The sequence below is a fragment of the Curcuma longa genome, chromosome 8 (assembly GCF_044706935.1).
Source record: "Curcuma longa cultivar G26 ecotype Majalengka, Jawa Barat chromosome 8, ITB_CL_G26_1.1, whole genome shotgun sequence".
NCBI lineage: Eukaryota > Viridiplantae > Streptophyta > Magnoliopsida > Zingiberales > Zingiberaceae > Curcuma > Curcuma longa.
The window spans coordinates 9,638,963-9,653,510 of NC_133868.1; the positions used below are offsets into that span (position 1 = coordinate 9,638,963).

The 14,548-nt window shown below is 36.8% G+C and overlaps 1 protein-coding gene across 2 annotated transcripts; it reads left to right on the forward strand.

Annotated features, from left to right (window-relative positions):
- The first annotated feature begins 1,201 nt into the window (after positions 1 to 1,201).
- On the forward strand, positions 1,202 to 14,341 carry LOC141834089 (uncharacterized). Of its 2 annotated transcripts, none has more exons than XM_074721537.1 (12): positions 1,202 to 2,484; positions 5,282 to 5,371; positions 5,468 to 5,704; positions 6,372 to 6,590; positions 6,659 to 6,764; positions 11,364 to 11,522; positions 13,160 to 13,218; positions 13,294 to 13,373; positions 13,453 to 13,544; positions 13,619 to 13,659; positions 13,834 to 13,879; positions 13,978 to 14,341. In XM_074721537.1, exons 1-12 carry the CDS (start codon positions 1,249 to 1,251, stop codon positions 13,989 to 13,991), a joined length of 2,379 nt encoding a protein of 792 aa, XP_074577638.1. In that variant the 5' UTR covers positions 1,202 to 1,248; the 3' UTR covers positions 13,992 to 14,341. The 2 variants fall into 2 exon arrangements, with proteins under 2 accessions (XP_074577638.1, XP_074577639.1); XM_074721538.1 differs by having other exon boundaries at positions 13,622 to 13,659.
- The last annotated feature ends 207 nt before the right edge of the window (positions 14,342 to 14,548 follow it).

A 14,548-nucleotide genomic window follows, 5' to 3' on the forward strand; every position in this document is an offset into this window, starting at 1 on the left:
AACCACGCGCTGGCTTTTTATGCGCGGATGAGTTTACTTTCCGCACCCGCTGGCCTCCGCGGGAACAAGAACCAAGAACAAGTCAATCCCTTCGGATCTCAGTTTTTGTTGGTCAGATTGTAGTCAAATGAGAGGGAAAAAGAAATGAATGCAGCGTAATCCCACGACACGTGTAACGGTGGGTGTGGCACTGTGCACGAGTTTCATATGACAAACATTCTATTTGATAAAGATACAAGAACTTAGTCCCGAAGTACTGGTGCCGCGGTAAAACATCTAAGTTGTCACCCAGGCACTTGCGAATTCGATCCCCAACTACGGTGTATTTATAGGAATTTTCCTCCAAATGGGGAGCGCAATCAAAGGATGCTGGGCGTCTAGGTTGGTCTCTGCGTGCACTTTCCGATTTATCCTGGTGGCCAGTGGGAAACTTCCGTGGAGCCGGGCCGATCACCTTGCAGGAATTTTCCTCCAAATGGGGAGCGCAATCAAAGGATGCTAGGCGCTGCGTGCCCTGGATCCTAACCCTACATGCGTTAGGGGGTTCGGGATCATTTAGAATCTATGTATTTATAAAAGAAAGAAGAGTTGATGCCCACTGTGACTCAGTCGGATTACACTTTCTTCAGACGGCTTAGGAAGCAAAGGTGCCACAGGGAAGGCAAGTGACTCTATCCTAACGGTGATTCTTGTTCCCGAGTCGGAAACGAAGGCGGGTGAAAATGCTGGTACAAGGGATAAGGAACGAAGTAGCTCGACTTAATAAGGATTTTCTTTCAAATGGGGAGCGCAATCAAACGATGCTGAACGTCTGGGTTGGCCGCTGCATGTACTTTCCGATTTACCCTGGTGGCCGGTGGGAAACTTTCGTGGAGCCGGACCGGTCACCTCAGAGATAGTCAATGGGGCTAACTGAGATTTATCATAAAGATACAAGAACCTAAAATAAAGAAAGTAACATTATTAAAAATAATTCTATTTTAAATATTTAATATTTACGATAATATTGTTAATTTACAAATAAAAAAAATAAATTGAATTCTGTTTGTGGGTCATGCAGAGTCTGTTCCCGGGCTGGAGCGGGCCGTGGCCCATTTTACAGATTTCTTTGCCATATTTGTAATTTCGTGTCTATTATTATTATTATTATTTCATTTTCAATATAGTTACAAGATTACAGATCCGTCTTTCTCCTTTCTTGGTCTCTCCCGTTTGCGCTCCTCCGACGCAAACGCCACAGCCAGCACGATGCCTCCCAAGAGGCGCGTCGTCAAAACCGTACGCAAAACCACCCCAAAATCCCAAACGAAAACCGGCGCGCCGGCGGCGGACGCCGCCGAGATCCGCAACACTCCCGCCGCCGAGCCCTCTCGTCCCGCCGCCGATACCCCCGCAATCGTCACCCCGCCGCCCTCCGCCATCGCCTCCGAGACACCCGTCTCCGAGCTCGTCGAGCCTACGCCGGACCCCCCTGCCCCTGATGCCTCCGTCCTCCAGCCTCCCGAAACTGCCGCTGCCGCCGTCGAAGTCGCAGCGGAACCTTCGGGAACTCCCGCCGACGTGAACCCTTCGATCGCTGTCACGGAACCTCAGGCGTCGGTGGTGGAGGTTCCCATTGCGGCACCTCAAACGGCAACTGTGGAACCTTCTGGAGCTGGGAAGAAGACAGCCGTCCGGGTGAGGAAGGTGATCAAGAAGAAGATAATCAGGAAAATTATCCCTAAGGCGGTTCATTTAGCGAAGAATGATTCGGTTTCGTCTACACAGCCAGCGGAGACGCCCGGCCAAGAAACCCTAGTCGCTGAAACCGTGCCTGATAACCCTAGTTCCGACGCTGCGGCTGGAGATACTGTACTGGTTGAGAATAATGATGTAGATAAGGAGAAGGGTGTGCATAAGGAACGGCATGACTGGAAAAAGGATACGCATATGGATCAGGACGAGAAGGATGCTTTTGGGGAGCAGCCGGATAAGGAGAATGATTCTCAAAGGAAGCAGGATAAGGAGGAAGGTCACAATGAGACAGTGGTGGTTGCTGGAGATGAGATGGTTGGGTTGTCCGAGCAACAGGATAAGGACAATGATGCTAAAAGAAAACAGGATAACGGCGAAGGTCACAATGAGGGATTGGTCGCTGCTAGTGATGAGATGGACGGGATGTCTGAGCAGCAGGATAAGGAAAATGATGCTCAAAGGAACCAGGATAAGGAGGAAGGTCACAATGAGGCAATGGTGGCTGCCGGTGATGAGATGGCTGGGATGTACGAGCGGAAGAATAGGCGAAAAACTGAGATTTTTATTGGTGGGTTGAGTAGGGATGCAAAGGAAGAGGATCTGAGGATGGTCTTTGGAAAGGCGGGAGAAATTGTGGAAGTAAGACTGATGATGGATGGTCAGACAGGGAAGAACAAGGGGTATGCTTTCTTGAGGTATAAGGATCCAGCGCATGCTAAAAAGGCCGTCTCTGAATTTCCTAAAGTTGAGGTAATTACATTTTTAGTTCTTTGCCTCTGAGGTTTAGTTCATGGAGCTTTGTAGCTGTTGTACAATACAATCTGTGTTCAATTTTGTTTAATTTGACTTCCTGAGTATGGGATAATTTTTATGAAGTAACATTGTGATCCCATCTTTAGGATGGATAACTTGGAATGCATATCTCAGAAATAACAATATAATTTTACAGAGTACTTTTTCTGCATGTCTTGTTGTCTGAACTTTTTGGCCACCTAAATTTTTTGTCTGTTTTGAAAATATTTGATCCCACATTTGCATCATAACTTGAAGAATGAGAAAGACATTTTTTCATTGGATTTATAGATATCACATTAAAGAAGCATTGTGCTTAAAATATTTGAGTTCTGACATTATAATTGTCTGCCATAGTACTTATGAATAGATAGACACAAATATTATTCCTAAAACACAGACTAGATTAAGGAAGATATTTTTGTTCATGACAGTGAAAGAAATAGGTTATTTGTTTGTTTTTCTCGTATTAGCAGTTCAATCAATATATTCCATAAATCACAGGACAGAATATTGCTTGAGAAATGAAAGGTTGATCCTGGTCGCTATATATGTTACTCTCATGCTCCTTAGAATAGCGAAATCTAGTACGTGAGGAATATCCTAGGAACTCATTGTTTACGATGTTTTCAGAGATTCAAAAACAGTTTTGAATTGATATTTCTGTAGGATAAAAGATACAATTAACAAAACCATTTAAGCTGGTGAGAACGTGTTTGAAGAGACCCTTCAGTTGTGTAGTTATTATGTGAGTATATTGCAATTGACGATATAAGGTCTTTTTTTCACATTGAATGGACCCGTGTGCTTAGGATGCATTGTTTGGTTTGATACTTACAAGTCTCTTTTGGTTTATTCAAACAGCAACTAAACACTAAGGTTCACTGCCAACCTGATAAGAATTGAAGGTTTCTACCTCTAGCCAATTTGAGATAAAAGTTTCCCTCATCAAGTTGCTGGGGACTTGAAAGCTTACATATTTTATATAGCTGCTATCTCTGGCCGATATGTAGATTAAAGTTTCCTTCATCAAAGTGCTTAGGACTCGAAAGTTTATATCTTTCGTATGGATGCCATTTGATGACACATTGTACATTGAATTCTTTGAGTTACATTGTCACCCCCCTTGAGTTGAAGTATGTTTTTGTTAATTGGAAGTTGCATATACTGTCATATTAAAAAAAAGGGCTAATTACGTGTATTATTGATTTGGAATGCCTATTTTACTTGTATATACACTGAAAAAACTAAAACACTATTACAATGTTATTGCTTTAACTACCTTCATCAACAATGTTACACTAACATAACTCACAATACACAGATACAAATGGAAAAACCCTGCAAACAATGGTAAAATACAAAAGCTTAAAATGCAACAACAACATTACACCAAAAACTGAAACAGAAGAAACTTTTATTATTGCAACAGAACTTCAGAAATCTCAGTGTATGCATGAGTGTTCCTCTACCAATTACCTAATCATCACTTTACTCTATTGAGCCACTACTGACGAATCTATATTCGTGTGCGCGCACATGCTACCCAAGCATTGCATGATTAAAAGTTGACACAAGCCGAATAATGATCGATAACCCACATAGAGCAAACCTCAGTAATTTCAACATAATGCATGAATGTGCTAAACTTAACATCACAACCAACATGAAAGATACTCCACTAACATATCTCATAATTTATTGTATACATGATATAGACAATTGTCATCATCGGAAAAATTTAAGGTGTTGTGGTGGTCCAAAATGAGTCAATTTTGTAACAGCTATGACTGCTAACAACTGGTAAAGCTGTTAATTCAACCAACTTGTTATCAGTTGTTCTCAAAAGTCCAAGATAAATTCGTGTGAAGAAGAAGCAACAATACTGATTAGATCAATCAATGCAGATCAATACGACATGTAATCAAGAGCAATCATAATATGCCAACCCAAGGAAACCATTCAGAGATAATGCAAATGGAAATGAGTTAAAAAAGGGGAAATAAAAAGAACCAACAAAACACACAATCTCTTTTGATGTATTCTCTTTGTTTAAATTTAATTTTTTTTCCCCTCTGTACCTCTTCACAACTTTTCTCCATATTTGTGAACCTTAGAGTTTGAGGGTAGTTAAAGATGAAAATTATATACTGAAGATTTTATTCTTTTGGAGCTCATATCAACTTGCCAACTTTAGTACATATCATTACATCATCAAAATCTCAACAATTGTACTAGCATTGGGTCTTCATTATTTTTATTGAATGTCTTATCAATTTTTTTTATTTGTGAGACTTTCTATTTTTGTAACAAAATGAATACCAAATATCCATGCTCCATCTTGTTAGGAGTGTTAGAGTTAATAGTTACATGATGTTTGAATGCATAGGCTTAGATGATGATAATGAGTCTCATATGTGGTATCTAGACAATGTGTATTATATTGGTGACTTGGTGTTCTCTCTCTCTATATGGGTTCAGTTTATCCTTTTTATCTGAATATTCCATTTTATCCCTGCCAACATGTGTGGTGTGCCTATTTATGTCTGACTTTGCTATACCTGTCCACATGTTCTGTTAACTTATTCTTGTTTATCCTCCTTTATGCTAATTTTTTGTATGTAAACTTGAGCTGCTACATTTTTCATGCTTTCTATTTTAGCTCCTGTGGAAGATAGTTTAGATGTTCTTTGTTCTGAATTATGAAGTTTGGTTTTTGTAGTAAGGCTAATTTTTGTACTAATGTAAACTGAAGATCTGTGGAAAGCTTTGTGGAGCAGCTGCTCTTGAGGGTAATGATACTATATATTTGGGAAACATTGATAAGGATTGGAAGAAAGAAGATGTAAGTTTTAGAATTTCTTCATATCAACTGGAGAATCCTTTGCCCTTCATGGTGACAATTTTCTTCCTCTATCTGTGTCATGTGAATTATGAGCAGGTGATGAAGGTTTTGCAAGATATTGGAATTGAAAAGATTGACACTGTCACTGTCATGCCTGATCCTCGTAATGCAGATGCAAATCGTGGATTTGCTTTCCTTGAGCTTGAAACTAACAGAGATGCACATATTGCTTACAGAAAACTTCAGAAAAAGGACGTGTTTGGAAAAGGTCGAAATATTACTGTTTCTTGGGCTGAACCATTAAATGACCCTGATGAGGAGGAGTTGCAAAAGGTCTCTCTTTCTTTTCTTGTAATGATATTTTTTGTTGTTAGTTTCATGAGATTCTTAGGCTATGATCATTACATGAAAAACTGTTTAAGTACAAGGGATTGATGACAAAATTTTGTCATGCTGAAATTCCCGTAGTATCACTACCAGTGTGAAATCATATGACTAAATTCTGTACACATTATTTTTGATCGCAAACAATCGTGTTGTCCAATTAGTTGAAGTTTTTTGAAATCCATCCATTCCGAGTTATGTGTGGACATTTGTTTTTTGGATCCCACTCACCTTATTAAAGTTTTTTGAAATCCATCCATTCCGAGTTTTGTGTGGACATTTGTTTTTTGGCTTATTAAATGGCTAGGAAATGTTTTAATGCCAATCTCAATATCTAATTGTTCATTGTATCTTGCATATATGCTGGTGCAGAAGCATGCACATAAAACATTTTTCTAAAATAAACTAATTGGTTCTTGAAAATCTGTTTTCAGTCGTCATAGAACAAGTGCTTTCATGTGCATGCACACACATTGTTTCTAACATATAATGGATGAGGTTTTCAAAAAATTTATCCTCATCAACAAATTCTTGGTTAAGCTTACTTTATGATTCTCAAGTTAAGATTCCTTATGAAATCTTTGTCATGTTACTGATATCTTATTATTCAATTTAGGTGAAATCTGTTTATGTCGAGGGCATACCATCTTCGTGGAATGAGTCCAAGTTAAGGGAGTTCTTTGGCAAGTTTGGTGAGATTGAACGGATTGTCCATTCACGTGATATTCACACTGCTAAGAGGAAAGATTTTGCTTTTGTTAACTTCACTGCTCGAGAGGCAGCTCTTTCATGCATTGAATCATTCAAGGAGGATGTAACTGAGAATGGCTCAAAGGTAGAATTCTTAGTATATTATGTTCCTGTCTTTTTGCTTGATTTGTATGGATTTTTTTTGGTTTGTAGGTGCCTATTAAAGTATCATTTGCTAAGCCTGTGCAAAAGAGCAAGCAGAGTAAAGGGTCTTCAAAGTATACAAGTACAGACAAGGAAAAGACCAAGCCTATGCCACGTAAGTTTTAATATCTTCAGTTAAAATAGTTAAAGCATTCTTTATCTGTACAAATTATAGAATATCTTTTTTTTAACAAATATCTTTAGGTAATGGGATTGTTTAAGTTTTTGTTTCTATCTATCTTGTGATTATCTCAATGTATATGATTGTCTAATCATTGTTGAATTGTTTACATCAATTATCAAAATTGATATTTTCAGTGTTTTGAGGTACAAGTCTATATCAAAGTTCCATTTTCCAATTTTCTCTGTTTATATTTTTTAAAATACATTTTTTTGTTTTATTTGATACTTATAATTAGGTAAGAATATTTTCATATGCCATATGTTTGTGTTTGAGCATGAGACAAGTTAATTAAAATTATGCAATGTGCATACAAAATTTTGTGATGGTGTGTTGGAGATATATGGCATAATTAAAGAGTGTCTCTTAAAATCTCTGCTAAAGTGGCATATTTGTGGCTAGAATCTTCACCAAACATCATCTGACTGTATTCTTGAACTAACAGATTCTTATTGAAATGATAATTGAATAAATATGAGTTCAATTAATTCTATTCAAACCACAACCATACAAAATAGTAATAGATAACTGCTATCAGATATTGATGAGTTACTTGATGTTCAACCTTATCATGGTCTGAGCTGCACAACTGCTCTTATTTTTATTTATTAATTTTTTTGAGTAAATACTGAGACAAGCATTTCTCATTTGTTAATTATGAGCTAACCTGTCTATGTCACGCCCCGGGAGATGGCTGTCCGAGAAATTTCGACAGCATCTCCCCTGTAACAATTCACTTTCCCTGAATACAAGTATAACAAGGCCTACATGGCCACAATAAAGCCTACACGGCCACAATCCACACATGTCCAAATAGGTAATATTTACTAAACAATATGAAATAAGTCCACTACCAATAAGTATAACATGCACCACAATCTAGAAGCGTATATGACAAATCCATACGACATAAAAATAGATCCTGACACAATAGACTCCGAAAATATAAGCAAAAGCGAAATAAGCAAATGCAACCCTACGAGGGACTAGCAGCGCGGCTCTCCAGACAGACGTCAACCTGAAAAGAATAAAATCAACGGGGTGAGTTCAAAGAACTCATCGGATATCTAACAGATATGTACAATAAGCTATCTAACAGTAATAACCATGCCTGTACAGTAAGAAATACAGAATGAAATACTGTAAAAGCTGTACATACCAGAATCATCTACCTCGATACAACAGCACAAACCAATTACATAAAGCCTCCTGTATGTGCATGTCAAACATATACAACAACCAAATGCAGCAGCAATAATAAATGCAATTCATGCAGTATGCACATGATGCAATGTCCTGTCGGAGTACACCTATCCTCCTACCCCAAGGCCTATGGGGGAGCAAAGCTCTCATCTCCTCGTCATAATGCGAAGGAGGGATCCCTGTAATGCTACCACGCTATGGCACTGCTACCTCTGGTGCGGCCGAGCGGAGCCCTAATGCTACCACACTATGGCATTGCTACCTCTGGTGCGGCTAAGCGGAGCCCTGACAGAGCAACTGCACACACCCTCCTGATGTACCACTATCTCATGAGTGGTTGTGTGTGCAGATCCTGTACTAGCGACGGGCTTAGACTGCAAAGGAGCCGACGATCGCTAGCATGCAATCATGCAAGAATGATGCATGACACTAATGCGCATAATAATAACCAATCTATGCCAGTAACGAAACAGTGTAACAAGGAAGGCATACCATATGTACCAAGTAATAACTTACCACAACAGAAATAACGCATAAATATTACTACTAAATCTAGCAAACTATACATATCAATAAGACAAATCTAAAAAGATAAGTCGAGATACCCGCCTTTCGAATATAACCCGTATCAACAAAGAACCTCCGTCCAGAAGCCCAGTAGCAAGTTAAAGTCCATGGAAGAAGATGAAAACCGATGCGACAGAAGATCTTTTAGATGAAGATTCATTTGCTGATATTGCTCCCCGACGAAGCAAATCAAAATTGTATGATGCGATAATATGCTTCTGCATTATGGTTTCCACAGAAAATCCGATGTAGAATAGTTCTAGACCATTTGAGTATGCTTAGCTTCAAACGAACAAATCAAAACCTCGGATCTCGACCACTGAATAAGGAGCATAGGAGTTTGAGATCACGCAATCCTAATGACAACATTCTTCTTAGGAATTCCATCAAACACCTTTCCTGCCTCTTCCATGTTCTTTGAATAATTCTGCACATAGGAAAGGTGGGTGTCCGTAGATCTGGATATTTTCATGGCCATCATCTCCTTCATTCCACAGTGATCAGAGTCCATGCAAGCTTCCATCCATAAGATCTCCTTTTGGAATTTGGTCCACCTTGATGTGAAGTTTTCTCTGACGCATGAATCAAAAGGCACAACCACACTGTACACCTTGCCGAAATACCGGAACCAAAGGGACTCTTCAAGCGACGCTGGTGACGGAAACTGAGGGACTGCTGGTTCCACATCAGCGAAGGAGGAAAGGACAACGACAAATGAAGTTAGCCGTCGGGCGCGATTCTGGAAATCTGAATACCACTGAGACTAGCGGAGGAACATTAACTTCCGCGGCATCGGTTTCATGCGAGGAGGAGAGAAATCACGGTCTGAAAAGGGGAAAAACAGGGAGACGCGACGTCGAGGATTGCGGCTAGGACTCAGAGAGGAGAGGGAGATGGCGGCGCTAGGGTTCGTTTCCGATCAGCCCGCGCCCCCCTCCCTTATTTCCCTTGTCCTCCGCAATCACCGCCGACAGGGTCGTGATTTCCAGCCGATGGAAATCGCGACCCTTTTTCCTTTTTTTTTGTTTCGTATTTTACAGTCTATCCTTTGACTCTTTGAATCATTTCCATCTGAAGAAAAAGGACACATGCAATATCTGCTCCATGTGTGCTATGTTTCTTGAGAACTTTTTTCATATGCAACATCTCGCCATGCATTCCATTTTTTTACTTCATCATGGAAGGAATTAGTGCGGAGTTCAAAGGATATGTATGGTTTTATTTATTTATTTTTGGCTGTTTTATTATATAATCACATTCTTTTAGTATCCTGGTTTAACATAGGTGTTAGGTAGTATTTCATTTTGTGAAGGATTATTTTGTTCCTTGGTAGGAAAATTCATCTGAATGCCCTTAGTGACACATCCATATGTTGGCTTTTCTTTCCTACTAACGATTTTTATTTATTAATCAAATTCAGTTATCTATGATTTTTCTTTTTTTTTTTTGTGTGTGTTTGTTACTATCTTGAGCTGCATTATTTGCATCTTGATTGATGCTGTGTATGATTTGGTCCCTACCTTTGTCAATCAATATAATGTTCACAAAATTCACATGTGGTTCTCCTCTTATAGTGTTTTTATTGATCCTTAATTGTTATCGTCAATGTTTATCTCAACTATCTATTTATGAATTTATTCACACTTTTTAAATTTATGCAAGGGTATCAAATTAGTAACATTCAAATCAATTAGATTAGTTTCCATTACATTTACTAGAGTATTCTTTGCTGTTCCTATATCCCTTGTACTTTTTACTCTGACTGATTCAACTTGTTTAATTCTGGAACTGATTGGACTTTTGAATAATGTTTGTATTATCTCAATGTATTTTTTTCTCATTTTATTTCATCTATTGGAGCTCACTACTAGGTTTAATTGGTTGTCAAGCTGTAGTGATTACCATGGAATCCTTCCATAGACTGTCTATAGATGCTTTACTCGAGTAGGTGCTACCGAACATGTTTATCTTAATTCTCAAATTTCTGTTGAATAACCTAGTTAACTAAAATGCACCATGACCTCGTAAACTATTTCAAATTTTAATACAACCCTTTATTTTTTAAAAAGTTGTTGTAACCTCATTTGACCTATGTTTTAAACCACTATATGATTCCTAAAGATATCATCATTTCAATCACCAAAGTTGAATTTTGTATACAATATTCACTGAATAGTTTGTAATAATGTTTTCTTTCAGAAGGTGCGTACTACTAAGTTGGTAAAAACCTTGAAGTTGTTGTCATGGTCTTGCTTCAAAACTTGCCCTCACCATATGTGGACTTGCGTGTATATGTGTTACATAGAATATGTTGTAGGTTGTTTCCTTTCTGTCTTAAGATAATGTTATGTTTCAACCTTTCTCTGATTTTTTATTGATAATAAGAACCTTTGGATAATATGTTATGCAGATAATGTTTCCTAAATAGTCACATTTTTTTTGTTTAACATCAACAATATAATAAATTTCCTCTTCTCAGAATTTGTTGGTAACTTGATTTATTATTCTTCTAAATATATGCAATAAATATTCTTTTGAATGTTTCCAATACTTTGGCATTAGAATGGAAAATGACTCTCTTTGTCTGTTTCCAAGCAAGATTTTGTTAGTGAACTTTGACTAAAGAGGAGATTGTTGTCTGCCCCATACTGTTGGTGCGAGTTTTGTCAGTGACTGTAATTTAAATACACTGTTGAAGTTCTTAAGATTTATTTAACTCTAATCCAATGATATATGACATTTCATCTTGAATCTTTCATCTAGGTGATGACAAGACAATTGATTCTTCATACAAGAGAAAATCTTTCAGAGGAGATATTAATATTACTGGGGGAGACAGGAAGACTTCTACTACCAATGAACTCCTTCAAGTTTTGAGAGAGCAAGCTCATTGGAAACATGGACAAGGTGGTTATGGCAGAGGTATCTCGTTGGATGAAATTGTGATACATTTGAAGCCCTAGCTTTAGTGGATATTTTTTATTGTTACTATTCATGATTTTTCTTAGAAAAAAATAGCTTTAGTGATATATTTATAATTTAGACATTGATATTTTTTGCTGATTCTCCCATAATTATTTATTTAAATATTCCTTTTAAGTAATTTGTTTAGATAAATATCTCACTTTGCCGAAATTGTATATAAATGTAGCAAATCATGCTATCCATACTGCATTTACATGTAGAAAAATATGCCAGCTAAGAATATGAACTTAAGTAATATACTAAATGATTATTTATTAACCATCTGAAAGATTTTGCCTTTTGATGATAACTATGAAAATTTACTAACCATTATGATATATGTGGGCATGTTCATTTTGAGACTGTTAAACTTCATTTTGTATTGGTTTCAAAGGTTACGGTAAATGATTCAAAATAATGAAGATTGATGAAAAAATGGACAGCAATGAACTACCTAATATGATTAAAGAATTTGCTGTTATGTTTAAATGTGGAAGATATTAGTGATATTCAGTCAATTATGCCATGTTAGAAGAGAAGCAGAAGTCATGTAACTTGGACCAATTGTGTCTAGTGTGTTTCTCAGACACGCCTTATCAATGTGCCACTAACATACCATTCTTGATGATATTTTTGTATGCTGAACTAGAGGCCAGAGGCCTACAATTATATTTTGAGTTATGAAGTAAAATTTACTACCTAGTAAACTTCATTCCTAGAGAAGTTTTTATGAATTTGCTTAATATTTAGTTATTTTGCAAATGTTGAGGTTTATATGTAGTGATAAAAATTAGATGGGACCGCCAATTGCGCTGGAGAAGTTGGCAACTGGATACTTCTGCTGGTGATGTTTGTTCAGAGTAAAAAAAAAAAAAAAAAATCAAAATTTGCCAGTTTGATCAATAGTCAATTGGTCATGTGACTTGAAATATAAAAAATATTAGCTTATAATTTCAAATGATCAGATTTGGGATAATAATATAATTTCTTTTGATTTTTTTAACATACTATATAATAAATATATCCATTTTTTTTTTAAAAAATATGTTTCATTTAAAATACAATTGCAAATTGAGTATTCTAATTTTATATCATTGCCTATTTCGTATGTACTTATTTTTTTTCTATATTTGTTTACGTCTGAGTATGTGCTTGTATTTGTTTATGTCAATATGGAGCATGTGTTTCTTTGAGATGTGAAATTTATTTAAGTGATATAACTTTTTTTTTATTCTTTTTGACTAAAATGTTCAGAAATAAAATTAATAAATTTGTAGTTTAACTAGTGGAGAAGTTGATCTTGTGAATGGACTCAGCCTGGTAGTCCTTATGTTTTCTTTCCTAGTCTTCATTTTCTATAGTCCTCGCCTGGTAGCCTGGCAAGCCCTTATTAGCTCCAATCATACCTTCCCACTAGTTGCTACTGCTGGGATGAGAGTGTTATTACTTTGTCTACTTCCCATATAGACAGCCTTATGATGCTGCTTTGTTTTCCTATTTTCTCACTCAAGTTTAACATTTAGTTTTAGGAACATTTTTTAATTACTTCTAATGATTTTATGAGTTACTTTTCACTTGTATTTATGCATAACCAGGTCCTATGGTACAAGATTATCCACATGTGGCTGGAGCAAAACGTTCCTTCTCTTATCTGGTAATTACTGTTTTATAGTGCAATTCCACCTTGATCTTTTCTGATCATATCCTTGGCATGCTACTATTGCTGCAGGGAGAAGATGCTTTATATTTTGACACCAGAGGATACCCTCATCCCCGTCTTGACAGATCTTTTCCAGTTTCCAGCTCAAGGTTTGCACATCTAACCTCAGTAACTTCATCAATCTGAGCAACCTATCCTTTTTTTTTTAAATGTTGATGTTTTGGTTAGCTATGGCGCATACCCTTCTGGAGGCGCATACCCTTCTGGAGCTGGGTCTTCTCTGCCATACTATCAGCGCTCAAATACTGGTTATTTAAGTGGTACTTTCTCGATTTCTTTCCCAATGCAAATGCAGTTGACCTTTTTACACATGATTTGATATGTTGAACTTCAGCAGGTTCTAGTGCTGTACCAGAGTATCCTGGCAATTTTCAAGTAAATTTCATTTTCTCTTTTTTTTTCATTGGAAAGTAATTAAAAAAGTTACTATGCTTTAGTTTCTTGTTTGTTGTTTGATTACTTTCATATTGACAATAATGTGTACTGCTTCAAAAACTATATTTATTTAATTACACCTGACGTCTATATATTCTTCTTTTTCTTCCACAGAATCAAGGAGCTCCTCCACCAAATAGAAGCAGTATGTATTCTAGATGTAAGCTTCCTTACCAAATCGTAATGCAATCATCTTTCCTTCGGCCCTTATGTGCATTCTTCTTCCCTTGTTTTTGATTGTAAATTTACTTTCTGCAGATAGATATGGTTGATCATCGCCTAGCATTGAAGATTTCAAGTTTCAGCCATCGCATCACCTTCTAGAGCTTCCCATCTTCGCTTATAAATTTGGAAGCTTCCTAGCAACTCATGATCTGTTGTTCATAGAAAGTTATTGAAAGTCTCTTGCACCAGTTTTTCTTGGATCGATCCGTCTCACTTGCCAATGATTCTAGCACATTAAACTAAACTAATCTGTGTAATCAACGATACTTGTGGTATCAGAGGACTGTCAACTACTGTACTTTCCATGTCCCAAAGAAGCCAGAGTTGTCGATGTAAGAACCGAGTTTAATTAGAATAACTATTTAATGAAATATACATGAGCAATGCAATCTTTCAATTGTGGTTAATTTTCCTGGATGTTTCAATGTTAAATTAGATATATAAGATTGGGAATGGTTTAGATATTTTGATGATCATGATTTTTGTTGTATTATTATTTAATTTAAAACAAAATAACATTGAAAAATCATAGATATACTCGATCAAGATCTACAACAATTTTTTTTTGTTTGTAATGAAAAGAAATTTGTGCAATCTCATTTGA